At 38.4% G+C, this 27,669-nt stretch overlaps 3 protein-coding genes across 3 annotated transcripts; 2 read left to right on the top strand and 1 right to left on the bottom strand.

The window, feature by feature from the left end:
- The first annotated feature begins 8,957 nt into the window (after positions 1-8,957).
- LOC103710422 (WRKY transcription factor WRKY76-like) lies at positions 8,958-10,723 on the top strand. Its single transcript, XM_008796126.4, has 5 exons — positions 8,958-9,137; positions 9,235-9,291; positions 9,408-9,752; positions 9,886-10,002; positions 10,147-10,723. Exons 1-5 carry the CDS (start codon positions 9,057-9,059, stop codon positions 10,471-10,473), a joined length of 927 nt encoding a protein of 308 aa, XP_008794348.1. The 5' UTR covers positions 8,958-9,056; the 3' UTR covers positions 10,474-10,723.
- A 7,307-nt stretch (positions 10,724-18,030) lies between these two features.
- On the top strand, positions 18,031-21,621 carry LOC103710421 (probable WRKY transcription factor 40). Its single transcript, XM_008796125.4, has 4 exons — positions 18,031-18,232; positions 18,811-19,050; positions 19,158-19,274; positions 21,168-21,621. The coding sequence occupies exons 1-4, from the start codon at positions 18,197-18,199 to the stop codon at positions 21,534-21,536; spliced, it is 762 nt and encodes a 253-aa protein (XP_008794347.2). The 5' UTR covers positions 18,031-18,196; the 3' UTR covers positions 21,537-21,621.
- Positions 21,622-25,565: 3,944 nt separating this feature from the next.
- LOC103710478 (BTB/POZ domain-containing protein At2g24240-like) lies at positions 25,566-27,669 on the bottom strand. The gene has a single exon (XM_008796193.4). The coding sequence runs from the start codon at positions 27,061-27,063 to the stop codon at positions 25,729-25,731; it is 1,335 nt and encodes a 444-aa protein (XP_008794415.2). The 5' UTR covers positions 27,064-27,669; the 3' UTR covers positions 25,566-25,728.

The following is a 27,669-nucleotide window of genomic DNA, read 5'->3' on the forward strand; positions in this document are numbered from 1 at the left end:
ATTGGGGCAGCCTAATGGATGGTACCATTAGCTGTGCAGCCCATTTAAGCCCATGGAAAGAACCATGACAACAAAAAGAGACAGGCCGGTTGGCCCGCCCAGCTGTAGTCTTCTAAGGGTCCCAGCTTAAGTCTCAGCCGGTGGTAGCATTGGTCTACAGGGGGAAAAAAATTTATGGAAATTCTTGAATTTAACAGAAAATCCAGCCCAATCTTGCTATATTACCTAAATAAACTCTCGACAATTTTTTCTTCGATAACTCTCGAATTCTGATAACTAATGTTCGATAACGATTTTGAGAGGATGCATTTTGTAGTATTCCATTTTTCTCATATGGTTATAATAGGTAAAATGGGCGTTGAAATCTTAGTTTCTCCCACCCATTCATCGAATTATCCTCCTAAATCTTGGACTCCAAAAACCTCTCATGGATTACCGACAACAACCAGGTTTGGTCTTCTAACAAAGCTGATGCGAGGCAACTGGGAGACATGATTAGCTATGTACTTCTAGTAACGTAACAACCCTTCGATTCACCTATGCCTGGCCATGACCAACCATGTCATGTCAATTGAAGACATGATTAGCTAAGCAAAATTAAGGTGGGCTAGAGTCACCAAAAAAATAACATTCAGATCTCACTTTTATCAGTGTTTGGGGTATTTAAGGGGCCTTGCAAAAAAAAAGAGGGCCGTCCCTGCATGCGTAGCCAATTGCTTGCCAGCCTCTTCTATAACTTTTCTATGAAAAAAAAAATGATCAATGGTGTTATCAAGATCTCCATGCCAATGCAAATCGTATCAGAACTGTTTATTCTTCTAAACAAACAAGCATAAGTTGTCAATGAGTATGGACCTAAGGGACCGAGGAATCGCTGAGTATGGACCTAAGCATAAGTTGCATCGAGTACTAATACAGTATCCAAGATCTATTTAGCACATAGCTGATATAGGACTAGGTATACGACCGTATAATCCTCACAGCCTATACATGTCAAAAAATACAGTTGTTACATTTAACATTGATTCCAGAGGTAAAAGCCTTTTGAAATGAGTGATCCTTTTTGTACCAAAAAGAAAAACAAAAAGGAAGTGATGCTCCATGCATAACACAGGCTTCCCAGGCACCTCATGCTAGCTATGCACACTTTGAGTTGTTTGGTTGATTGGGCTTAAAATTCTATGAGACTCTTGGGTTAGACCAATACCAGCAAATTCATAAAATTATAGATTGGGCAATGTCTATATTCATAAACACCCAGAAGTAACTTTGGAGTGAATCAACCTAATTCTTATAGAAAAACAAAATCTGTTGAGCCTGCCCACTCCAAAATTATCTATGGATACTTATGAATATAAATCTACCCCAACTTATAATGTTATGATTTTCAGTTCAATCATCTAAACAGAATTTTTGATTTTCAAATACCCATCACCAAGCATTTGTGGAGCTGATGTAATGGCCTATGACCTAACACTAATTTTACACACACACACACATATCATCCATCACTATTATTCTCATCCTTATCTTTAGTTAGGTTTGATATGCCTGAGACTTTTGTTGTTGCAGTATTAGGGTTCGCCAAGAACTCCCTATTCTATTATTTAATAAATTTATGACTAAATCACACTGCTACAAGCCCTCACGTCCTGCAGCCCAACGACTAGCCAAATAATAGTCAATTAAGATGTAATCCTTCATTAATATTCCGAGCTGTGTTACCCTTCAGGAAAAAAAAAAAAAAAAAAAACCTAGCTGTGTTTGAGATATTTATTAACACTGACATTGCCAAGGCCTTGGTAAAACTCAATTTGGTATCTTAGCAAATACTTAAAAGAAGACCAAGGAAGCCACGAAACAGCTGGAGTCAAGCGACCGTTCTGGTGAAAGACGATTTGGACTGCTACCTAAAAGACAAAGCCGACGTCGGTTTGACGGCAGCCAACATGACGTCGCCGATGACGCCGTCTCGCTTGGCCTCAGCTCGTCCACATCTTGTATGCGTCACGAAGGACGTCTTACATGTCAAGTCACGCGGTCGGTTGCTGACGGTTGACCGACGTGGCCGTGTGAACTCGGCTTGCGTCTGCGACAAGCTTTAATTAACCCTGGGCCTATCCTTAATCGGTTTTGGCCCCTTCATTTTCTTATTCATAAGGTTTCACTTGGCTCGCGAGCTAGAGCTTGATGACAGAAAAATCATGGAATTAAATGTGAGATGAGCTATGTCTGTCTCGTTAGCTATAAGGGCATGAAAAAAAGAGAGAAATAAGTGTGGTTAACGAAAAAATAATGAGATGTCTCTTGTTTGTTTAGAGTTTTCAAATAAGAGAGACGGAAAAGTTGTATTCCAATGAAAATATGATTTTTTATGAGAAAGACTTTTTCTTGAGTCAGAAATCACTCCATTTTTATCTTTTTCCAAAAAAACTCTTCAGCATTAAAGAGACATTAAAGACCTAATTTTTATTAAGGGTATAATAAAAATTGCACAACTTTTCTAGGAAAGTGGATGGTCAACCAAACATAAGCACTCTGTAAATCTGTCATCTTTTTATGGTCAACCAAATATACTAAAAGTATTTTTCTAAATATTTTTTTTTCAGAAATCTACTTCTCACAAATTATATTCTTAGAAGAAAAAATACTTTCCGCGAACCAAACGAGCCCTAAGTATTTGCAAAATGAAGAGTATAGGCCTTGGCATAGTGGTAAAGTTGATGCATTATAGCCTGAAGATTATAAGTTCGAAATGAAGAAATAATTTCTTCTTATGTGGAGATAAAACTACGCACATCCCATCCTCATCGGACCTCACGGTGACTGAATTTTATTTATTAAAATAATATTTTTTAATTTTACAATGAATCAAAGAAGTTGAATCTTTAACCTCCCTCGTCCGCTTGCATTAAATAAAAGGCTGGATATATTTTGCTTTTTTTTTTTAAGAAAATGTAACAAGTGAGGTGCCGTTGAGAGCATCATTTCAGTTAGTACTTCAATATGAACGGCTCATGCTCCATTAATGTATTGCTTAAATACTGTTATGAAGGGGAAGGTTATATAGTTCCTATTACTTTAATATATGTTTCTTCTTTTTATTTGTAATATGTGCACATGCATGTTATAATACTCCTTATTAGAGGTTCAACAATTTTTTTTATTTATAACAATTTACGACCTCACCATAAAAAAAATTAGGCAGAAAATATTTTTTGACTTCTTTAATTCTACATAACTACCTAAATTTTTTTCGGCAAATAGCCGATATGGAACTAAATACAAACTTGCTTGAGTCCTCATACCATTAGAATATATATAATAGTACAAATTTACTATAATAGTTTTTATTTTAGGAATATGAATGATGATCATAAAATATTAAGTTTATCAAGTTTCACATGCTATATAAGTTTCAGGTTCTAACTGGCTGCAGGGAAAGTAAAGGGATGGGGAGTTAAAATAGTAGTGGAAGAAGGAAAAGAAAATAAAAATTGAATATCCACTCCTCATGTTTGGCAAAATAAGAGTTTTGCGTAGAAAGATGTTTTAAAATAGTTAAGATACTATGTTACGTGGAACCTTTAACTTTTTGTCATTTTCTTTGAAAATTATTATATTTGAAAAAAAAAACTTTTTCTATTTAGTTGGCTGAAGTTTTGGCTTTTTATTTTCTCTTGATGATTTTTTTATATCAGACAAAAAAAAAATTGTTATGACAAACTTTTCCATAAGCACAACCACTTAGCATACGTAAGTTTGTAAAGAGATCATACTCCTTTAAAATAAATCCCTACTTCAAAATAGTCAATAATAACTACGATAACCATCTTTGGGCTATGATTCTACCTCGGATAATGATATTTGTGAAATGATAGTCTAATCATTTCATGAAACTTTCTTAGGTACGGTGTTGAACAACCATTTAAAAGGTGGCGAGGAGGAAGCGAGTCAATATATGTTTCCTTCACCTGGTGGAACATTTAGATGAAAGAGCACCGCATGAAGGAGTAATTAATTTATGTAAGCTGGTCCCTTCTTGACATACCTTGATCACCAATAAAACGAGAGGCATTTTTAATTTGTTTTGTTTGGTCATCTTATGGGCACAACTTGTAACATTTGGACATTAACAAGAACATAATATTTTCTGCTTGTACGATTTCGTGGCACTTTTTTAATGGGTTTGCAGCTTCATTCAGATATTTATGTCTTGAAAATAAAGTACAACATAGGCCTGCAATTTCATCTCTCTACCTCAGTTTAATATTAATACTTTGGGTAACTTCCTTCGCTACTAATCTTGAAATATCAAGAATGGAAGTTTCTGGGGAGCAAAATCATCTATTACTCTAGTTGCATGCATGACATGTATTGAGTATATGCGAGATTGTCGCACATGTCATCATTCTTCTTATATCTTTATAAGATAATATAAAAATCGATCATTTTAGCAGAGATTGCATATATCAAAAAAAAAAAGTACATTGAAAATATTGGTAAATATACATAGTAAAAATCTGCCATCTATTCAACAAAAAAAATTTAAGATAAAAGCTATCTATTATTGTTTTTCTAGAAACTTTCATATATGGGTATTTCAGAAAAATTAAAAAGCTCCTAATATTTTTGTCTATTGTGTCTTATAAATTGGAGAGATATCTATCTAGAATAATAAATAAAAATTTAATTGAATGACTTTTAAAAATTTTAAGAGCCTGCCATCTATTTAGCAAAAAAAAATCTTAAGATAAAGCTGCCTATTAATTTTTTTCTTAAAAACATTCTGTATGTGAATGTTTCAGAAAAATTAAGAAGTTTCAAATACTTTCGCCCTTTATACTGTATATATATTAAGGATATATCTACTTGAAGTAATAAATAAAATTTTAATTAAATTTTTTTAAAAAAACTATATGATATAATGTAAAATTGATTTTTTTCCCACTATAATTGTATATAGAATTGCCAAGTGTGCATTATAGGCTGCCATCTATTCAACACAAAGTTCTAATAAAAAGTGTTGGTGCTAATCTACTCTTAAAAAATGCCATATGTTAGTGGATTAAAAAACTAATAAGAAGCTCTAACCTCCCCATTTTTTTTTGTTTTTTTTTTTAAAAACTTCTATGCCACTTAGATTGCCTATTTTTTTGGAGTGATAAATAGACTCTTGATATTGATGATAAAAAAGAATGTTTAAGAAAGTGGAATACAAAACCCTACCATAATTATCAAAAAGGTTCTACCAGCTCAAAATACACGAAACCAGCAAGCTCTACAATATGCAAATATCCATGCATATTTATTATGTACAAATTTCTCCTTTTATGATCATGTAAATCGCTAGCTAACAATATGTGTAACATCTAACAAATCATGAAAATATTGTTGCATTACTAATTATTTACAATAAAAAAAACTGTTATTTTGTAGTTCAATCAAAATTTCCCAACATCCACAAGCTTGTTCTAAAATAAAATAAGAACATGTCAAGCATCCAATTCGTTCACGAAACATGTCATTTTTTTTTTTTTTTTTGGTGAACCTATTTAGTCAAGTAACGTGATAACGTCGCTCACCACCACGTGATCACACACAAATTCATTACTAGATAAATTCGTCAACACGATATTCATAGTTATTGCTTGGGATGTTGATGTGCGTCGGTTAAAGTTCAGCGCAGGGAGCCCCTGGAAAAGTCGCGCATGCACGCCTTTTAAGCCCACAAATTGGAGATTAAAAGCGACACTTGCGCCCAGTTGTCACGTTGGTTGACTTCAAGGTCCTGCGTTTTGGAGCCCACTGCCCGCTTCAGTCACTCTGATCCCACCTAACTCTCACCACCTTCGACCGCAAAAATTGCTCCCCCACCAAAGAGAAAAAAAATCATCAACGAGATGGTAGCAGGGTGAAAATGGAGCTTTAATTTCACCAAAATAGCTCAGATTCAAAATGCACGAGCATCGATTAAATGCAGAAATCGGATGCCATCCGTTTGATTTGTCCGATGAAATCATTATCTAGTCTGTCGGATGTTTTGATGATGCTGGTGTGATGTACTCACACGTAGAGTTTTAACGGGTGGAAAGGGTATGAGTAAAATTTGTCTGTCTGCATTGAATATTCTCCAACAAGAGGAGCCCAATGAAGGTTGCTATGCGGGTGAGATTTTCCTCACCCCCTCCCCCTTTCTTTTTTTCAGCAAAAAAAGAAGAAAAAATCACAAAATTTATTTTTCTTTTTATAAATATCCTTCTAAATATCAAATTTTATATGAATATCTTTCTAAAATTAATATTTGCAAAACACTTGTTTTGTTGTTTTATTTTTTTATCCTTATTTTTGCATATGTACCTACGACATATAACGTCGTTAAAAATTTCACGATTTTAAATTAATAAGACCATCGCGATGGAGAATAAAAAAATAACTTTAAAATTTTATTTTATTTTTAATTAAAATAAATATAATTTATATTAATGATTTTAGAAGAATTATTATATTAGATATATTTTTATAAAAAATAATATTTTATGAGGATATAAAAATAAATATAAATTTTAAAAGAATATTTACATAAATTTAAATTATTAAATTCTAACCCAATACGTTTTTTTTTTCTTTCTAAGATTCCGCTTCCTTCCCCTATTATGATGAGCTTTCACACGATAGCTAAGACAGCAGACGTCACGCCTTCCGCACTTGGTATCATTATTTGTAGGACCCACCGGGCATTGGGTGTTGGAGAGAATTAATGGGAATTTATAAAGAAATACGAGCAGACCTGCAAACTTTAGGGAGATTTGATCATAAATAGATCAAGATACTTATTAAACAGATCGAGTTGATGCGGAGACTTTTGATCCATTTAGTAATTAGATTGAATTACCTGAGTCGGCTTCGAATTTTTGCCTTATTTAATAAAGATTGGCATCTAATCTAATCTGGTCAGATTGCCGCATCTAGATATCTGGTGTTCATACGGCAGTGGTCGTGGGTCGGAATGTCAGATGCCGTGCTGAATTAAATAACCTGTATTTGATTCTATAAGGAATTTCCTGCACTCGTGTTAACAGTATGATTATGAGCCGTTGGATACGTGAAAATGACGCCAAGGATCCACATGAGATGTCCTGCACCGGTGAAGACTGACCACCGACTTGCCTCACAGAAGCCTCTATTTTGGATGCTGCTCTTCCTCTGACCAATTTGGCCAGCTTTAACCACTGTCAAAAAAAAAAAAAAAAAAAGGTTTCTGAGTGTTTATAAGCTTTTGCAATTGTCCTAGTGGCACTTACTCTCCTAGACCTAATTTGTGTTATTATTTCTAGCATTACATGTCATGTACTGGGTAATAATAAAGAATTACAGACAAAGTGGTGGTTTAGGGTTTATATCCTGAATGACCGTGACTTTTCTGCCAAGTTATACTATTTTAATAAAAAAATTAATTTTTCATCATTTCGATGGCAGTTTTTATTGACTGAAACTATCATTTCCTATCCTCAAATACCGCAAATCCTAATTTCCAACCCCTAATTGTAATTTTTATATTTTAAAATTTTGAAGATGCCCCCATAACCCCACCAAAACGGTTGAAATGCGGATTGCGGAGATTCCGATATCCTGACTAATTGCAATTCAAAGAATTTTTGGTCAATGGCAGTTTATTTTCCCTTTAATAAATCACCTCTTGAAGGGATCGTGAGTTCTTGTAAAATAGTTAAAATAATGGATTTTCACAAAATTGGTGGCCATGGACTACTAAGGTCACCGTGTTCATTGCTTAAATTTACATGCAAAGGATTGGGAGAGGACTCGCCTAATATCAACCATGCTCTTTAAAGTCTACAACTCGTAATTGGAAGGTGAAATCGTAGTATCCCCTAGTTAGAAAAACTTAAAGCAAAAAGGATATTATTTACTGGAAAAGTAATATTTACATCCGATACATGTGAATTACATTATTTAGATTTACATTTGATACATCCATACTCTAATACAATGCCCTAAGGCTAAAAATTTCTACTATTTTTTTTTTTTGTTGCAAATTTCAACATGTCCTAGCAAGATGGAGAGTACACTAGACATTATTCTAGAAGCAAACATGACTTACACCAACCACCAAAGCTAATTGTAGGCACTCAATGTGAGTGTATTGGGCGTGCAATATCCATTCAGTCATGTTTCTAATTCAACAAGACATCTATATTCAAATTGACTAGCTCGGTAGTCAATCTTTGCGGCTCCCCAATCCCATCCAAGGCTAATGAATCTAACTTGGTTCCAGGTTATTTAATTGAAGAAATCCTAAGCCTGCCTAAGAGCTTAGCTCTGGTGTGTGGGTTGAGGCCACAAATGGAGAAAAATAAGAGGATGAGAATAGAATATGCATTTGGGACCTTAACGTCGTATGAGAAAATTTTACACAAACATGATATCCTTTTTCAGAAAACAAAGAAAAGGAAGGGGCCAAAGGAAACTCGGCCTTAAGTCAAGAGAGACTCGAAGAGAGAGACCGACTCCCTAATATGTCTTTTCAGATTGAGTTGGCGATCTTGACCTCGGCCCCAAAAGTCTGATCAGATTTTAATGAATTGAATAGTCCACAATGGGCAAATTATATCTTACACCGCATGCACTATCAATATATCAATATGACTATGCACCATGCCAATCAACTTATCTTGCTCGTCTGAATAAAGTCAGAGTCCTCACCGTTGATATAAATCCTTCTCTAGACACCCATCTTAAGACTAGCCAAAGAAAGACCGAATGCAGAATTTTATGCATCCTTTATGATCTTTTCGTGACATCAGCAAGGGTGACGTTTGGTGGGTGAGATCATAAGACTGAGGTGATCCATCCATTCCTCGCCCTTTTTTTTCCATAAAGATTCCTCCCAAGTCCCAACTTGAATTCCAAGTTTTATTCTATATAAGGACCTCATCGAATACTCGCAACTCTCGTTCACAAATTATTAGCCTTATTCTCAGCAGACACGCATGGATATGTGATACCCGGCAACCAGCCAGTTTGCTGCACCATTAATGGAGTCGGCGTGGATCGATCACCCCTTCCTGAGTCTCGACCTCGGCGTTGGACATCTCCGGTTGCCCGACCAAGCTCCGGTGAGCACATAACAACCTGCTAACTATGGTTTGGTTTTTAAAATCTACTTGAAGAGTTCCATTTTATTGATAAGCTGATCGCCATATGATTGGACAGAGGAAGCTTAATACCGATCCCATGCACGTCGAAGGGACTGCTTTATTAAAAGATGAGGTGGGTTCTCTGCTTCCTTTTTTTGATTATTAAGTAATAAAAGTTCCTACCCTATCCCAAGCATGCTTAATTGCCGAGTTCTGATGTTATGTGATATGTTGGGGAAAAAAAAATAGGCCGAAGATTTGGAGGCTAAGTTGAATCGGATGAGTGAGGAGAACAAGAAGTTGAACGAGTTGCTTAGTGCCATATATGCTGACTACAGCACCCTCCGGAGCCAGCTTTTTGATCTCACGAGCACTTCTCCTAAAGAGAAAGGATTGGTTTCGCCGTCGAGAAAGAGGAAGAGCGAAAGCCTTGAGAGGATCAGTTCTGATGACATGACTTACGAGAGGACTGACGGCGTTGGCAATCGTGTTGAGAGCGCATCGAGCGAAGATCCATGCAAGAGATTCAGGGAAGATCCTAAGCCCAAGATCTCAAGGGTTGGTGTGCGAACAGACCCGTCTGATTCGAGTCTGGTGAGTTATACAAGTAAACAACTAGGAGAAATATATTTTGAAGGGAAAACAGAGCACATAACAATATATAATGGATACTTGTTAAAAATAAACAAAGTTATTGATTCGGTCTTGTATCCTCTTCTGTTCTTAGGTGGTGAAAGATGGGTATCAATGGAGGAAGTATGGTCAGAAGGTCACCAGAGACAATCCGTCTCCTAGAGCCTACTTTAGATGCTCCTTTGCCCCTTCCTGCCCTGTTAAGAAGAAGGTACCATATAAAAAAGGAAACTTTGATTACAAAAAAAGAAAAAGAAAAAGAAATATAAGCTACCAATTCACTGATCTCCTAATATCATCATCGATCGATGAAATGATGTGGTGATCAATTCTGGTCCTGTTTTGGTACCATCAGGTTCAAAGGAGCGCCGAAGATAGATCGATCTTAGTAGCGACATACGAAGGCGAGCACAACCATGTTCACCCTTCACAGACTGAAGTGATCCATGGTTCTTGCCAAAATGGATCACTCCCCTGCTCTCTCTCCATCAACTCTTCCGGCCCGACGATCACCCTTGACCTCACTCAGCAAGGAGGGAAGGATTCCAAGGAAATCGAGTCACCAGAATTCCGACGACTTCTGGTCGAGCAGATGGCCTCATCACTGACAAGAGATCCAAACTTTACGGCTGCGCTTGCGACCGCGATCTCTGGAAGAATTCTTCGACATCCACCAGCTTAAGATCAAGCAAATCTATACCTATTTGCTTGCCTTGTATGTGCTCTTCTTGCTGGTGTAGATTGCTGCTTTTCATGTATATGTATATGTAGAATTATGTAGCATTAAATGTCAAATGTTGTTTGAGGTGGTTCGGCTCATGACCAAGTTAATTAGTACTTGGATGAACGCCTTCTTGTATTGAAACTTTTGTTTTATTTAGATAACAGCCTGATTGATCCAGAAGAGATCGAGATTGATTCCAAGTTGCTGATATCTATCCTTGAGATGAACTCTGTAATTGATGTAGTCCTTGAACATAGTGAATGATGGATTTTGTTTCATTCTCAGAATTTGATGACCTCTAAATTATCATTACCATGGATGCGGACAAGACCTTGAAATCGATGATTGCACAAATTAGGATGAGTGGGTCTCATTCAGGATTACCCAACTCAAAAGGCTTGCAAGTGGGAAGGGCTTAATTAAAATCAAATATGGATGACGATTGAGAGGGTCATAGAAGCATGTTTTGAAATAAAGAATCTAGGAGAACCTGACTTGTAGATCTAAGGTACGGGCTGCTGATTTGGGAGTGCTCTATAGAGCCGAGGCTTCCCGGTTGATAGATGGCGGCTAGCCATGGTATATGTATGTTCACCCTCGAATTGCCTTGTTCCTATAGATGGTGGCATGGGGCTACCTCCCGACTAAGGGGTCTTGAGTGAGTGGGGAGTGGGAATTCATCCCTCTTGTGATGAGTGTCTGGATATGATGGAGTCTGTCAGACATGTCCTCTTCTAGTGCCCAAGAGTAGCTTAGGTGTGGCAGCAGACTGGCTCCAATTGGTGCTTCTTACAATTCTAGAGCCCAGTGGAGGCCTTTCTGGAGTATTTGAAAGGTTCATTAATGAGAACCTCCATTGATTGCAAGGGTGTCTAGAATCTTTGAGGGGCGGCATCAGAATAGTAGGATGGTGACTAACAAGGTGCTCCTTCAAGCTAATAAGTTCTTAGCTGTATGGCTTCTTGGAGGATCTGAGACGGCAAGGGACATCCGGGCTTCCCACTTAGCTCTTGGAGTGCCTCGGATAATTTTCGTTGCCTGAGAGGCCCCACTTCCAAGCTTTCTCAAGGTAAATTTTGATGACAACATATCTAATGGTGGGAGTGGAGGAGGGGCTGAATTTGTGATTAGATATATTCAAAGATTGGTTGAGGATGTCGGCTCTATGGCACCTCCATCCCTGGAGCTAAGCTTAGAGTTGCTTGGGAGGACATTACCTACGCGCGGCTTATCTCGAGGGTGGACCGGATTCACCTTGAAAGGGACTCGGCGATGATGTTTGGGTGGATCCAAGGTCGTGTTGAGACTAGCGACGAGCACCCATTGTTGCAGGACATCCGCAACCTGTTGAAGAAATGTGTGGCCATCTAGGTTACCCATATATATGTGAGGCGAACGAGGCTACTAATTAGGTTGCATCATTTGTTGCACAACTAGTGCCTGGAGTTGCAATGGCTATGAGAGTACTTCACCATTCTCCTTCCGCCACCTTCTTCTTTCTGACTTTTATGGATGTATCCATACTAGGACGATATGATGTATCTAGTTTACCAAAAAATAATAATAAAGAAACAACATAAGATTACATCAGAAAAAATTAAAGGAAAAAATAGATTTTGATTTGCCTAGCTTCTGATCCTGGATTTGACCTTGAAGGTCCCATTTACCACTGCATTCCTTATGTTTTTAAAATTAAAAAATGCTTAACATTTTGTCTTGATGATTATGAGTGCAGTAGAGGATACAATAAGAATATTACCCTCCAGTCGAGGGTGGGCTATAGCAAGAGCTCAATGAACAAACGATAAAAACCTCGTCAGGAACAATTGAAAAAGGTCTATCGCGCCAATCTCAAACGTTTGTGTTATAGCGTAGTTGTGGTTAAGAGTAATTTTTTTTTTTAAGTTCACTTTAAATTTCTAGGATGGTCAATTCCAAGAAGACTATTTTGAGATTTGCAAGAAGCAGCAGCAGTTTGTGGGCTCATCTGTATGCAATAATCTGGAAAACCAATAGTAACTAAGCACATCAAATTTTTTCTTTTTTTTAAAAAAAAGAGCTGCAATATGGAGCCCAATTTTCACAAATTAGGCAAGTAGCATGAGAAATATATCTAATATTTTGCATTCTATCAACTTCATGGCTTATAAGGGTGGAAAACTAATAAAATTCATAAGATTACTGTTTCTTTCCTAAAATCTTCTGATTCTAGATGAATTACTGACAACTTGATAAATATTCCTCTCAAACGTTTTCCACAAGATTGGTAGCACGAATTTCAATGATCAATGGAGTTTCGAAGCTTTGTCTATTTCTGATTGGTTTTTTATTATTAATAAATGAGCACTCATCTAGTTTTACAAAATGGTTTACAATTGTTAACTGGAAATGATCTCTTACGGTACAAATAAAAAAAAAATTACAAGTGATAGTTATAGCCAGGTCGAAGAATGTTTCGAATGTTCACAGTTATTTTCCCTATATCTTTCTTTCAGTAGGGAAAAGCACCTACTCATGGCATGAATCAACTTTTTTTTCTTTTCTAAAAAAAGAGGAAGCATGAACAACAATTTTTGCTGGTTGGGACTTGGGAGTGCTGACCAAAAAAAAAGATACCTTCTGTTTCATGCTGAGTTGTCATGCTCTAAACTTGCTATCTCGGTCGCCATATGACACGACCGTCTGAACTCTAGAGTGATGCCCTAAAGATCATACAAAGCCTTGGATGAATAAATTTTTTATGACTCTAGAAATTTAAATCAATAGTTAATAATCAAATAATCCAACTAAATAAATCCACCATAATCAAATAATCAAACTTATTTAATTGTAAATATTCATATGTTCATTTGGTATCACAAAACTAACTAACTAACTAAATACTCTGTTACTCAAACTTCATGCCTAAACCCATCCGAAACTAGGCATCTTGCGACTTTAAAAAAAATACAATGAGAGATATGAGCTTTATAGCCCACTAAAAATCTTTTACGCATGCACACCAGCAAGAATATGAAAATATCTTTTAGCAAATATAAAACTCATATGAAAATATTAATAAATGAATAATGCTTAATGAATCCAATGTATATATTTATAAAGCACATATATAAGCTACGCTAGCATACACATCAAGTATTAAACCTATAGCAACTCAGTTAAATTTATATCACCATAATTAGAGTCTCGAGATATATGTCATATATCACTATAGTTTTGTTAGACACACTATATATTATCTAATCAACAATTCTATTTAACGGTAATTCAGTGAAAGTACTTACCATCAATTGGTTAGCAGAAGTCAGACTCGACAAAATTATTATTCCGGCATTGGACTAGTCCCACCTACGCTCTAGCTCGTGGCAGGCCAAGGCACACACCATATTTCTGCCCATAGCTGACAACTGCATCTCAGCCCACAGCTGAATTTACATATGCCATGTTTCATACGTGCCAACTAGTCCATATATCGCTCTTTTTCTTGATCTTATTCAATTTACTTATAATTAAAGATACTTTATTGTCTTGTTATGATTTTGGCATTAGCTTAGTCATGGCCATGCTCCAGCCCATGGCAAGCCATACACATGTCATACTTCTGCCCAAGGCCAGCAACCACAACGTCATATCTTAGCCCACGATTGCGACACTGTTTCACATATGGCTGACCGGTTCAAATGCTTTCCCTTTTCCCCTACTTTTACAATTATACAAAATTCATTTTAATTATGTCACAACTATAACTAATTGTAGTTCATTATGTAGAACCAACTTTCCGACATTTGACTGTTGCAACCGCACTCCAGCTCGTGATAAGCCAAACATAATGCTACACTTCAACCCAAGTTTGACATAACACATACACCACGCTTCTTGCATGGCCAATTTGTCTGGCTACTGCCCATGCCCCATTATATAATCATGCTTTTCTTTAAGTTATTTGCACTCTACATGATAACTAAAGCACGAATTAATAAGATTCAGACAGAGCTCGAGTAAGCAACATCTAATCGTCAGCACACAATACAAATACCAACATATATAGTCATATAGGTGATAATGCAAATTATTAGTATATGACACATCTATGTACGAGATGTAGATGATTATGTTGAGAGATTCTTACCTCTACTGGCAACAAACTCCACCTCAATCTAAGAATGAGTGTGTGTAGTACCTTGTCCAATGCTTTCTTGCCCGAACGGTTGCTTCCTTACAGAATCAAATCTCATTCTTAAATTAACTAGAAATATTACAGATGGATGGGTAGATGGTTGCACAATATCGATCCAGAATCCTTGGTTACACAATACCAATTTGGAGCTCCTGGTCGCACAATGCCAGTCCGGTACCCCTCTAAGGATCAACCGATCAATCTGGGTTTATCTAAATACCAAGAATTGATGCACATGAAAGTCGTACTCATCAGAGGGGGAGAGAAAAAAAAAAGGCCGAGTGTTAGCTACTGGATTCTCAAACAAGTAGCAGCCCAAGGGTTGGCAAGTAAATTCCGCTCCTAAGTAGTCGATATTCCATCAACCTCCGGATTCGTAGGCTCGTTCCAGTCTAGAGCAAGCCTGGTTGAGGTCAAAAAACAGTTGCTAGGCCCATGCCTTTACGGGAAAAAGTGGCCTGGGCGGGGCCCAAACCTTAGGGGTGCAGACCGAGTACCTAGCCCAAATCAAGCTAGAAATTAGCCGTAACGCGACCGTTCACCTCAGAATAATAAAACCAGAATTTGTGACTGAACCGACCGTTTGAATGTCTTGGTACGTTGAACCATTCGACACGACAAAGAAGATAAGAGAGTCTGCGCAAAATCTGGAGTAGATTGACTGCACCACGAGGACCATTCAATCTATTCTGGATGCTGGTCCTTGTCGGATGGCCAGTTCATTGTATCTTTTTGATGAAGAGATGGCCAGTTCATTGTAGAAATTGGCCAAGGTACCGTGAGAAGTCTGTGAGAGAAGGACGTGGTTTGGCTCGCAAATTCCTATGAACCTAGAAATACCTACTAACCATTTGTCCATTGCATCCACCTTCATTTGCGTGCAATTATGGATCTCAAAGTAGGGACACAATTCACGTGCACCCTTGGATCCGATCAATGTTCCAATCGGGCGAGTAGCAAGTGTTGGCAGGTCTACAAAGACCTACAAACTATCAGCACCCATATTACAATTGCAGGTCAGCTTTAAAATGAAATATTTTTTTTTTTTTTTTTTGTGGCAGCGAATGCAACAGAATAGGCTTTAGATTCATGGCATAGCATGATTTATTTCCTCAATTTAACCACCGGAACGTATCTATGTTTTGTGAGAGTTGCACTAACTCTTTTTATTTTCCCCCCATTTCATAGTGAATTTAACCATATTTTTGGTGAGAATAGCATGTGTTGCCACCAAAATCCAGCCCGACGGAGGTGGTCTCAAAGTCTGATATAATGTAGGTTGGTTGAAATAGAGAATTTGACTTGCAAGCAGAAGGAGAAACATGGAAGGTTGCTAGATTTAATCCGGCGGAAAATCTTTCGATGATTGAGCCAGGTCAAGTTTTAGCGAAACAGAAGAGATCTATGAGAAAAATGTACTTGAAGGTCTTTTAGGCTTGGTATATATAGGGATAAAGGTGCAGGACAATTACTTAAAAAGGTCGGGCATACAGTAGCGTGCCTCATAAATGTGGGATCATAACAGTCTTTCTTAATGATCTGTAATTGCTCTTAATATGCTTAGATTCAGAGACAGTGCTTCATTATTGGCTAGTTGGCTAGACACATGGCACTCTACTATATTCTGGCTGGTCTAGTTGGTAACCATCATCAGCTAACGAATCCTAGCTACATCATTTATCTAACTAGAAGAATCTAATGTACAATCTTAACTAAACTCAACCCTTCGTTTAACTAACAAAGAACCTAGACGAACTAGGGATTTTGACTAACCACCCTGTTGACGATTCTATTGCGACCTTTGCCAAGCCGAAGATGGAACATTGAACATGGTCGTCTCGATCCAAACCACGGAACCAACGTTTATTACGCGATTTGACCCGATGCGGAGATTAGCATCGGGCACGATTGTGTGTTGGGCGAGTGGCCCCACCACATTATTCAAGTCCAAACACGTGTGGTCGTCAACGGTCAACGTTTGGCCTGCCGTAATTGGACCGGCTTCCTTTTTTTCTACTTCAAGCAGCTGTTGACCGCCGCATTCCGAAGACTTTCTCAGCCCTTGTGACCGACATAGTGCTCTCCCTCTCTCTCTCTCTCTCTCTCTCTCTCTACTGCTACAAACTTGGATTAGACTGTATAACCACTTAAAACGCCGAGCCTTTTTACTTGCATCTTTTTGGAGGGTAACTTGCAAGAGTTTAGCAACTAATCTCCTAATCATCAAGTGGATTAATGGATAATGTTGCCAATGCAAAAAATGCTCTGAATTCCACTTCAGAGAGGTGTGGAACCATGCCTTTTTTTTTTTTTTTTGAAAACAAATTTATCACAATAATGAAATCGTGTTGGGCATTGCCTAACTCTTTTTATTAAAAATAATTATATGCTGCTAGGACCATATGATGAAGTGTGCAGGGGCGAAAAAGAGTAACAAAAATTGCTTTTGCTCGCATCCAACTGTGAATGTGCATGCAGGATTAACAATGTCAAGTTGTAAACTCAGCTAAACAAGCATCACTTGGGCCCATGATTACTCTGATATATATGCTGCATGAGCTTTTCAAGTAGAGGATGAAGATAGTTTAACATCCTTCTAATTAATTCAGGGATACAACTTATGTATTCAAACAATTATTCATGACATCCTGCACTCTTTCCGGTTTTTTTTTTAATTTTCTTTTTTACTCTCCCCAGAACAAAGAATTTACCCTTTGCTGGATTCCATCTAGCTTTTCATATTTGGTCTTTTAATGGTAATTTGGCTGAAAACGAAAAGAAAACATTAATCAGATCACCTTATTCCTATAATTCGCTTGATATATATTATATGTAGCTAGTTATTTGGTGTTGGTGCATTATTCCAATTTAAGCCCAGAAAAATCTTGTGATGGAGTGGTAGTACTGACAAAGGATGTTAGACAAATATGACACTGAGAGATTGCTACTTTCATGAGTGCAGTGCAAGGTATCAAACGGACTCCGGAATCAGGTTCGTCTAATTCCTTGGGCTATGTGTGAAGACGAGCCACTGCGGATGGCGACGAAATGAGGGAGGGAACTCAATGGGTTGGTGTCAACGGTCATTGCCCCTGACTACAAGTTGGGCCCCCTCAAGAAAAGAGAGAAGCAAAGGTATAAGCTGCTTACGTCTCCTTGCGTGATGCATTCAGTATTTTATCCGTGAAACCCAAGTAGTTGGCATCATGAATTTGAGTATTCAATTCGAATATTGTTCCTAACAGCTACGATAATGGGCCCATAGGTTCCTCTATAAACCTTCCTACTACCTTCTTTTGTGCGTGCGTGCGTGCGTGTGTGTGTGTGTGTGTGAGAGAGAGAGTTTATATGCAGGTAGTGCGAATACAAGGAACACCTTCTGGTTTCTAATGTTCTTTTATGTTGTCCTAAGAATCCAGCTTCTGTTAAGTGCTGTTCTCACCTCTTTGCCTGATCTCGTTTTATAAGTGCATAGCGAGCTAGAGAGGAGCTTTCACCAGAATCATGGATCTCCAGAGAAACGTCTCTGATAAAGAGAAGGTCAGTGTTGCAATATTTCTTTTCTGGGCATGGTTTTTAACACTGTCGCAACATATTTAGAGAAAATTCCGACGTTATTTCCAATTTTTCATGGACCAAATGATTTGACAATCGGTTTCAAATAATAAATCACAAAGTACTTTTATATGGTTCGTCTATTTCATTATCCTTTGCATCCTCCAAGGATCATTCAAGATTTATTGTTTTAACAATTATTTGATGCTACTAGTTTTTCTTGTCATCATTGTTGTTGCAGTTCCCATCCTCAAAAGCACACAGAAACGCGAATAAACAAGCAAGCGAACAGAAAAGATTTATTAGAACTATCTTCACATTCTCCTCTCTTGATTTCTTAATTAACAATTCCTGTCCTTTACAGAAAAAAAAAGAGGCAAATTTCTGCGAACTATGCCTGAATATCGCTTGCGAATGTGATTTCAAAAATGGCATAATGGTTGTTAAAATTAGTAATGTTGTATACCAAAAAAAAAGAAGTTCTATTATCAATTATATATGGAATAGCAAGGGAAATTCTTAAAGATCCTTCCTTTTGATACTTTGCGTTAGTATGTATACAGATGCAAGAAATTGGAGCAGAACTAGAACGTTTGCGTGCCGAAAACAAGGAGCTCAGCCTTTTGCTCCATTCAATGAATCATAAGTACACCACCCTTCAAGCTCATGTAGAGAAGATAAGGGAAGAAATGGACTGTATGAATGAGTCGAGCCATGACTTGATCAAGAGACAACCTATTGAGTCGGTAAAGCCAAATCTTACACGCAGATATTTCAGGACAAATGAAGATAGTGCTAGCTTAGTAAGTCTCTTGGCACGTATACTCTTGCAATCTGATTAACATTTTCCTCGGTTTTAAATTTATTTTCTCCTGTGTGGTGTATAAGTTATTGATTTCGTTAACAACAGATAGTCAAGGATGGGTACCATTGGAGGAAGTATGGACAGAAGATTACTAAAGATAATCCATCCCCTCGTGCTTATTTTAGGTGTTCTATGGCTCCAGAATGTCATGTTAAGAAGAAGGTTCTCTTCTAAACTCCTAGCTTTGCTTTCTTTCTTCATATGATTATTAAACTTTTCTGAGTTTTACAGTAGAAAGTATTCTACGTTAACATGTTGTAGTTTTAATATCCTCTTTCCTTTTCAGAGGAAAATGAATATTGCACATAATCTGTAAGGGGGAAAACTAAGTGATTTATCTTCATTTTTTGTTGCCAATTCCTTAGTTTTGATCTTTTTTGCCTTTAAACTCCACCATTAAGCATCTGGTGGGTTTCCACCTTCTCTCAAAGAAACCTTTAGAATTAGACGGAATTGCACTACTCAACAGAACTACATTGATAATTCACAAATACTTTGCATTCTCCACATAAAGAATATATGGTTAGGAACTAAACCTTATCTTTCAGAAAATATGCTTGAGAATTCAGAGTATATCTTCAAAATAATTGCAGGTTCTACAGATCAACTAGGTTGCCTGAGATGGAAGAAAGAATAGACAGACATTAGCATCTCCTCTCTAGACAAATGAAACCCTTGGGTTCACAAGAATATGCCTTGAATGCAAAAGAGAGTTTGCAAAAAAAATCTAAAAAGCTGAAATATTTAATAATAATGAATAATATGTTTTGCAAGTTGTTTTTTTTTTCTTTTTGATGGAAAGGGAGAGAATAGCCACCCAAAGTTTAACAAGTTGATTTTAACAACAAAAAAAAAACCTCCCTCAATGTGCTCCATAGTTTTTCATATTTTTCCAAACTCATCATTTTTTTAATGGAAAATCAAATAAATTAACAAACTTGATATGGTTCGCTACAAGAATTTGTGTGTTTAACCACACACAAAAAAATGTTGCTAAAAAACAAATTTTGTCGCCTAAAATATTTGGCGATGAAATAAATTTTGTTGTTAGGTTCATAGCTTATGCCCCGTCACTAAAGTCATCTGTGATGAAAACAGTAATTCATCATAAAATATTCAACATTTTGGGACAAAACGAATTTTGTTTTGTTGTCCAATCCAAGTTTTCAATCTTCTTAGTCTTCTTGAATTCAGCAATCAAATGCAGATGCATCATCTTTTATGTTTTCTGGGTAAAAATGGAAAGGAAACCTGCTTATCGATCTGAGACAAAATATTGAATCCAAGAACACCTTATGGTTCAAACTTTCAGAGCATCAGGTTGAAGATTTGTATTAAAGTAACACGATTAAGTTCTTTTTTTCTAGCTGACACAAATAAAAACAAGAAAGTTGATTTCATCTAATTCAACCGTAGTTTCCCAAGTCTAAAAGGCTGCACAAGGCCATTGAAGACTTTTGAGTCATACTGTTTGGTGTTATGTTTATGGTCGCAAACTTGGACTGCATGAATTCCATCGATCCAAAATCAGGTTCAGTCAAATCGCATGCAATCAAACAATAGAATTAAGATGTGCTAGCTAAAATAGAAGTCCATCTAAAACCATTTCACTAGCAGGCAAGCTAATACTTACTTCTCGATTTCTACCTGAAAGTAAATTCAGCGAAGTGATCTATCCAAAACTAGTTTTAAATTTTATAGTTTTAAATGGAAAATCAATGTTATTTTGCTTGCATGGACAACTTCATTTATATTAAATCTCATAATTAACTCACAGATGTTCGTTTGGAGACAAATTAACCAGGCACTAAAACATTGCATGCAGATGGTCTTAGAATTCTAATATATGGATGTGATATCTAATAACTTTGTTCATGCAACTCATCTCCAAAAAAAAAGCTGATCCTACAATAAAAATTCGAATGTCATGAAAAATTTTGCTTTTATAATAGCATTTCCAAGAAGTTCTAACTACGAGCGCTGCATCCAAGCTAGTCTTAACCAAATATTCTGCAACTACTGCAAGTATATTTCATTTCCCTTTATATGTTCTAGGTTCAGCGAAGTCCAGATGATAAATCAGTTCTGGTGGCAACATATGAAGGAGAACACAACCACCCCTTGCCCGGAGAGCTCGACGGCATGACATCATTACCAAATATCTCCAGCACTGGCTTAATGGTTGGATTTTCTAGTTCTACATCCAGGGACCAATCTCAGCCGGAGGTCACCCTTGGGCTTGCTCTATGTGGGAGCAATCATGAAGCAGTAAGGTCCACGGAGACTCTCATAAACGAGACCAACAACAATAATAATATCATGGAAGAGTGCATCACACTTTTGAGTGGAGATCCTAACTTTAGAGTAGCCTTGGCAGCTGCAGTTGCACGCTCAGTTCTCTCTAATCATCCATCAAATAGCTGAACATCACGTACCAATATATGTTTTGGTTCATGAAGGCTTATAAGTCTCTTCCATTGTGTAAAAATAATCGAATGTAAAAAAAAAACTACTTTTAAACTAATAGAGAGACTTTTTTTTTGAAGATTTTGTAAAGAACTAGGATAGGTACATCGTGTACCAATATATGTCTTGGCTCATGAAGGCTTAGAAGTTTCTGTGATTGTGTTAAAATAATTGAAAGTAAAAACTAGTTGTTTAGACTGATTGAGATTTTTTAGGTTTTCAAAGAACCAGGATAGGTGGAAGCACCGCCTAACTGGATCAGCACCCCTCTTCTTGGTGCATATACTGTTGCAGGGCCCCAAGAGATGGCGTTCCCGGCTCCTTTTTACTTCAAGGTAATACATTGTTACGACAAGTTTCAGTGCCTTTTATATAGAAAAAATTGAGTTCAAAGGCTTAGAGATGGTCCAATTGATACATCTCCTTTTTATGTTTAATGTAGCTTAGATGAATTGTGTCTTAGTTTCTGTATTTATACATTATTAGAGGCGTCTGATTTCTGCCATTATGGGGTGTGAGAGGTCAGAGTTTGTACAATATTAGAGGCTTTGGAAGCAAAGATATATTACTTTCAAAAAAATGAATGAAAATAAAAACAAGAAGTAGCCGAAGTTTCATTAAAACTTGATGTATGCCATGTCAATCTCCATATGAAATTTGACCAGTTTGCAGAGAAATACAAAATCAGCAATGCTTCCAAACAGGTTCTGAAGTATCTCAGTTTTCATTTTTTATGCCTTCCAAAATTCAAACAATGAGTGTTCGACATCTTATTTCTTGTCCCGGTTCTGGATGAAAATAAAGAATTAACAATAAATCATGAAAAGAGAAATGAAACCAAATCACAAATATTTGAAGGCTTGATCATGGTCAAAAAATATGAATGGTCGATAGACGTGAAACTTGTTATAGTTGGCACACCATGTGTTTCAGCATTAGGATGATGCTACAAAGTGTCACAGAAGAATCCAAGTGGAGGTCATCTGAAAATGAGCAAAATTTTAACTATCTGAAGCATCAATCACCTTTCCCCAACACCGTAAACAAATTTTGTTCTTATCAACCAAAAAAATGTGTTTTCTTTTTTATGCCAAAATTTTCCAAAGCAAGGTTAGTCTGATTTATGTTCAACAACAAGTTAACCTAGTTGAAGCACTTATTTTTCAGTTGAGACCGATGCAAATTCAGGAGATTACAAAACAAGCACCAAATGCTTGCCAAGGCATTGCTATAAACATCAGAAGTCTTATCTGTCAGTAATTAAAAGATAAAAAAACTTAAATGAAATAAAGATTTTTTAATCCCTTATGAACAGGAAATTCCAGCAAGTTATTATTCACGAATAAATCATGGATCCTTCAATTTTTGGTAATTTTTTATTAACAAAATTTGCAGAGAACCCAGAAGGTAGTGAATCTCATCTTGTTCCACTTGCATTCCCTTTTGCCCAAATTTATTCATATTTCCGTATTGTGGTTCCCATTTCTTCCAATTACAATGCCAATTAACTTGTCTTAACACCTCTGGAGAGCAAATTATCGGCAATCTCTTAGTCTATTATTGCAATTAGAGCATGTCCCACATTCTGAGCTCAACTTCAATGGTGGTTCAGAGGGGCACTGAAAGCTCTATACATATTACAGTCACATACACAAATATACAAGACAACCATAGACAGATATATATAGTTATGGGAGGCGCACTCGGATTATACATAGATATGCACAGATATACAAGCCAATATGCATAGATGTATATAGTTGCAAGAGGGGCACTTGGAGCCCTGTGCACATTATACAACCATATATGAAGCAACTATGCATAGAATACACTGTCTTGAGAGGGAACAGAGATTTATACACAATATACAACTATACACAGGTATACAAATTATACAAATACATAAATATACAGCTATACACGGATACACACATACTAATATGTGAAGATATTCTCTGAATGCCCTCCGAAAACTTTGCACCTATGTTCCTGCTATCGAGTTGTGCAGAACTTTTGTAAAATTCAGTGGATCAAATATCATTGCATTATTTGGATTTTGGAGAAATGATCACTGCATCTTTCTAAACACTACATTGATAAGATCAAGCAAAGATGATTATTGCGGAACCGGCTAGAAATCTTTATGCTTTGAGTTGGGTCATTTTGGGAAAGAACTGGTTGTTCCTGGAAACTCCTTTTGGATTTCCATCATTATATTTTACTTGCTTCTTGTGTTTATTCGTTTACATATGTTGATAAGTTGGTGATGATTTATATTTATTAAGCTTCTAGCATGTGGTTGGGGGTGTTGGCGTATATAGCGGGCTCATGGAATACAGTTTTCATGTATCAAATGGTCTGTAGCTTCCTGCTTTTCTGAGTGTTTTATCGTTGTCAACTACAGTGTGAGCATATATTCCTTGGATTGTACCTTCTATAATTTGTCTTCTTGTAGTCTGTAGCAAATGTCCATTGACCAGAGAACTAACAGCGTTGAAAGTTTAAATTTCAATTGCTCATAGTTGCATTCTCTCTGATTTTTGTTGCACAAAGGATGCTTTATTAGCTTCGATCAAACATCTTTGTTGGTACACCACAACAAGATCTTTGATACATGAAAACAAATACCTTGATTTTCTTTATATTTTTTTCAAAGCAGTGTGAATACTGCAAGCTCCCTATCTGCCTGGGTAAGCGAATCTGCAACTTGATTGGCCTCTCTAGCTACATGAAAGGCTCCAAGTTCCTATTCTTATTTTCTGATGGTAGGCTATCCCATTCAAGAGGATCGAATTGTCTGGAATAAGATCTCAAGGCAGCCAACGAGCACTCCATGACTGTGCATTACTGTGCCATTGATGGCTCTGCTCTATGAGACCGCTGCCATAATTGATCAGAGTCGAGCCCACATGTTGGTGCATGAGTTTAATTAATTGAAAAACCTAAAGGTTTCAGTGCACTGGTTCCTTCCATTTGTTTTTCTTCTGGCTTGTTAAGTAAAATAGAAGTTAATGGATCACCTCCCTTGCATGCAAACTTCTAAAGTCTAGAAAGCAGTCGTTCGTATGACGCTTTCCATCCCTTGGGGACCATGCGACACTGATCACAAGCCATTATTTTGTGCCTCTGAGCCAGATATATAGGTGCTCTTCAATGGTGATCAGGTACAATCACACATTATTGGTTGCCATCAGAGGCCCCATCCTGAAGCCTTGAAGCAAATTCAAATATATCTGGAGGCCCTTTCAAGTTTCAATTGCATTCCTCCGAAATCTCATGCTTGTGTTCAGAGTTCATATACATTGGATATTGCAAACATGTGATATGTGTATAACCCATACCAAAATGCGAGGCATCAATTCAAGCAAAGCAGGTTTAGTATATGCATGATGGGTTCCAAGAAATCTTTCGCTCGAAAAACTTGCACGCTTCTAGCAAATTATCCGAAGGTTTAGGTCATACATCACATTACGCATGTGGTGGGTCGGATGATATATCATACATAGTACGTTCGCTGATTCGTTGCAATTGCCTGAAGTTTTAAGCTACATGGTATAATTACTTAGAAGATTAGATATCCGTTTTCTACCAAATCTAAAGCAAAAGCTCAGCCACCAACACCCTGTTCTGCAGCTGTAACTGCTCATTTGGAGCACCACTGCCTTGAAAAAATCATCCCTGCACTAAAGCTGGTCAGGCCTACCTAGGACAGCCAGAGGAAAGCAGAGAGAGTGGTTTTTGTGGATTTGGTTCTCCTGCTTTGAGAGGAAAAGCTGCAACTAGATAGAAAGCAAAAGGGAAAGAAGAGAGCCGCTCTGAGCTGCTGTCCCAAAAAGAAAAGACTAGCAGATCAAAGGTGTGGGAGCCTTGGGAGAAATGGGGCAGAACATGGGATCTCTCCAAACAGTCCAAAATGGAAGCTTGGCTTTGGCTTCAAGCTTAAATGTGGAGAATTGAAAGATGAGAACATTTGGAGATGCAGAAAAATAGCCATTTTTATGTGCAGTTAAGCCATCAGTGTTGTACAAATCACAAACACACTCAACTCCTGCATCAACGTCTACCTGATTACACCTGAATTCTTTTGGATTAATTATGCTAAGAAATCACACAAACAACACTACCAAACAAAACAAGTTACGGTTGAAGGTTAGAAGATTGGAGAAGGGGGCGTCTCCCACACATCGAACACGTTCTCATCGCAATGTAGAGCGAACAACCGATTACCTCCAATCGAGAAATCACATATCGAACCACCGTAGCTCCTCTGCAGAGTTGATGTCAAAACCCACTCGGGTCCGCAGAACACTGAGATGCTGTCATTCATGGAGGAGAATAGCTGCCCGCCGTGCGCTGCGAGCTTAGGATAGCAGCTCTCCTCGTCGGGCGCTCTCCGGTTCATGAGCTTACTTCTAGAGCTCCACCTGACCCCTCCTGCATGGCTCCTCAAATCCATGAAACCCAGGTCCTCGTGCTGGTTTACGACACAAATGGACCGGCCATTCTCCATTGCGATTGCATGGACGACCCTCTTGTCATCAAGAGATGTCGTGATTCTGGCATCAGACCAAGACCACGCCACACTCTTCTTCCTGAAGTCCAGCAAACCAATGAAACAGTAATCAGTTCTCGGGAACAACGTGGCGACCATCAAGCAATTGCTTCCATCCAGCCATTGGAGCTTGTCGGCGTCGCCAAGAAGGCAACCGGGCGGCTCGTAGAAGAAATCTACCTGCAGGCCAGTGTTCTGATCCCAGACACCAATTCCATGCTCATTGCACCTCCCCTTACAGCTAGCGAAGATCTTGTAGTCCGAGCTGCTGAAGCTGAGAGCGCCGGCGGTAAAGCTCTTAACTTGGTTGTCGTGGGCTACCCTAAAACGATGTCGAAGCTCGCCGGTCGACGAGCAGAAAACTCCCATCCCTCCCTCGCCCCTACCGAGCCGCTCCCGGGCGGTGACGACGATGCTCTGGGCGTCGAGGTAGCCGACGTCGTTGACCTGCTGGTAGTCGAGGCTGATGGGACGGTGCTCCTCGAGCATCCAGTCGTAGACGTGGACCATGCTGCCGTGGGCGACGCAGCAGCCGCCGTCCGGACCGGCGCGGATGGCGGTGCCGTCTCCAGGGGCGCGGCCGGGGACGGAGGCGGCAGGCCGGAGGAGGTTGCCGTCGAAAGGGCCCCACCGGGCGGCGCGGACGTGGTCGAGGAGGCCGTAGAAGAGGGCCTCGCGGTAAAGGAGCCTCTCGGGGACGTCGGGCGGCACGTGGAGCTCGCCTGTGCGGAGGAGGTCGAGGAGGACGGCGAAGCAGGCGGGGTTGCGGTCGATGAAGTACTCGCCACCGCCGGGGGGCTGCCGAGGTTTCCAGAACTCGTCGAGGAGGGAGCCGAGCATGGACTGGCGGCCGGCGTTGGCGAGGATGGTGGCGGTGGTCTCAAAGATCTTGCCGCCCACATTGAATCGAACCCGGTCGCTTCCGCTCGCCATGGCTCAAGCTCGCATACCTTGGTTGAATTCGACTCAAAAAGATCGAAACTTTGGTCCAAATTTCAAATTTTAGACACCAAAAGAGAGATTTTGGGAGCGTAATGTCCGAATCAGCTGGATAATATCGGAAGAAAACCACGATTAAGAAGAAAAACAAAAAAATCGAACTCAAATGGAATTCCGAGAGATACAGAAAACAGGGGAGAATCCAGGGGAGGCGAATCAGTGCAGCTAACGAAATAAAGAAGCGATTTTGAGAAAAGGGGATCAGAGAGCAGGCGATTTTCTTGGAGTCGTCCTTGATTTTGCGGAATTTGGTGGCGGAGAATTGGAAAATTATGGTCTGATTTCAGAGCGCGACAACCTTTATTCCCCCTTCTCTCCGCCTCTCCCTTCAACTCCCTCAGCGGTGGGATTATATAAAAGAACCGACCCCACCGGAAAACAGAGCCGGCGATCCTGGCTCTCCTGTGAGTCATACAGAGAGAACATGTACCGCAAGGCCATCAATTGATGACTCCATTGAATTGGCTGCCAGGATTGAGTGATGAACGTCATCAGATTGTACTGTGGATGGCGGTGAAGTGTGAAGTGTGTGAGACTCGC

This window comes from Phoenix dactylifera, chromosome 7 (genome assembly GCF_009389715.1).
Source record: "Phoenix dactylifera cultivar Barhee BC4 chromosome 7, palm_55x_up_171113_PBpolish2nd_filt_p, whole genome shotgun sequence".
In the NCBI taxonomy this organism is placed as follows: Eukaryota; Viridiplantae; Streptophyta; class Magnoliopsida; order Arecales; family Arecaceae; genus Phoenix; species Phoenix dactylifera.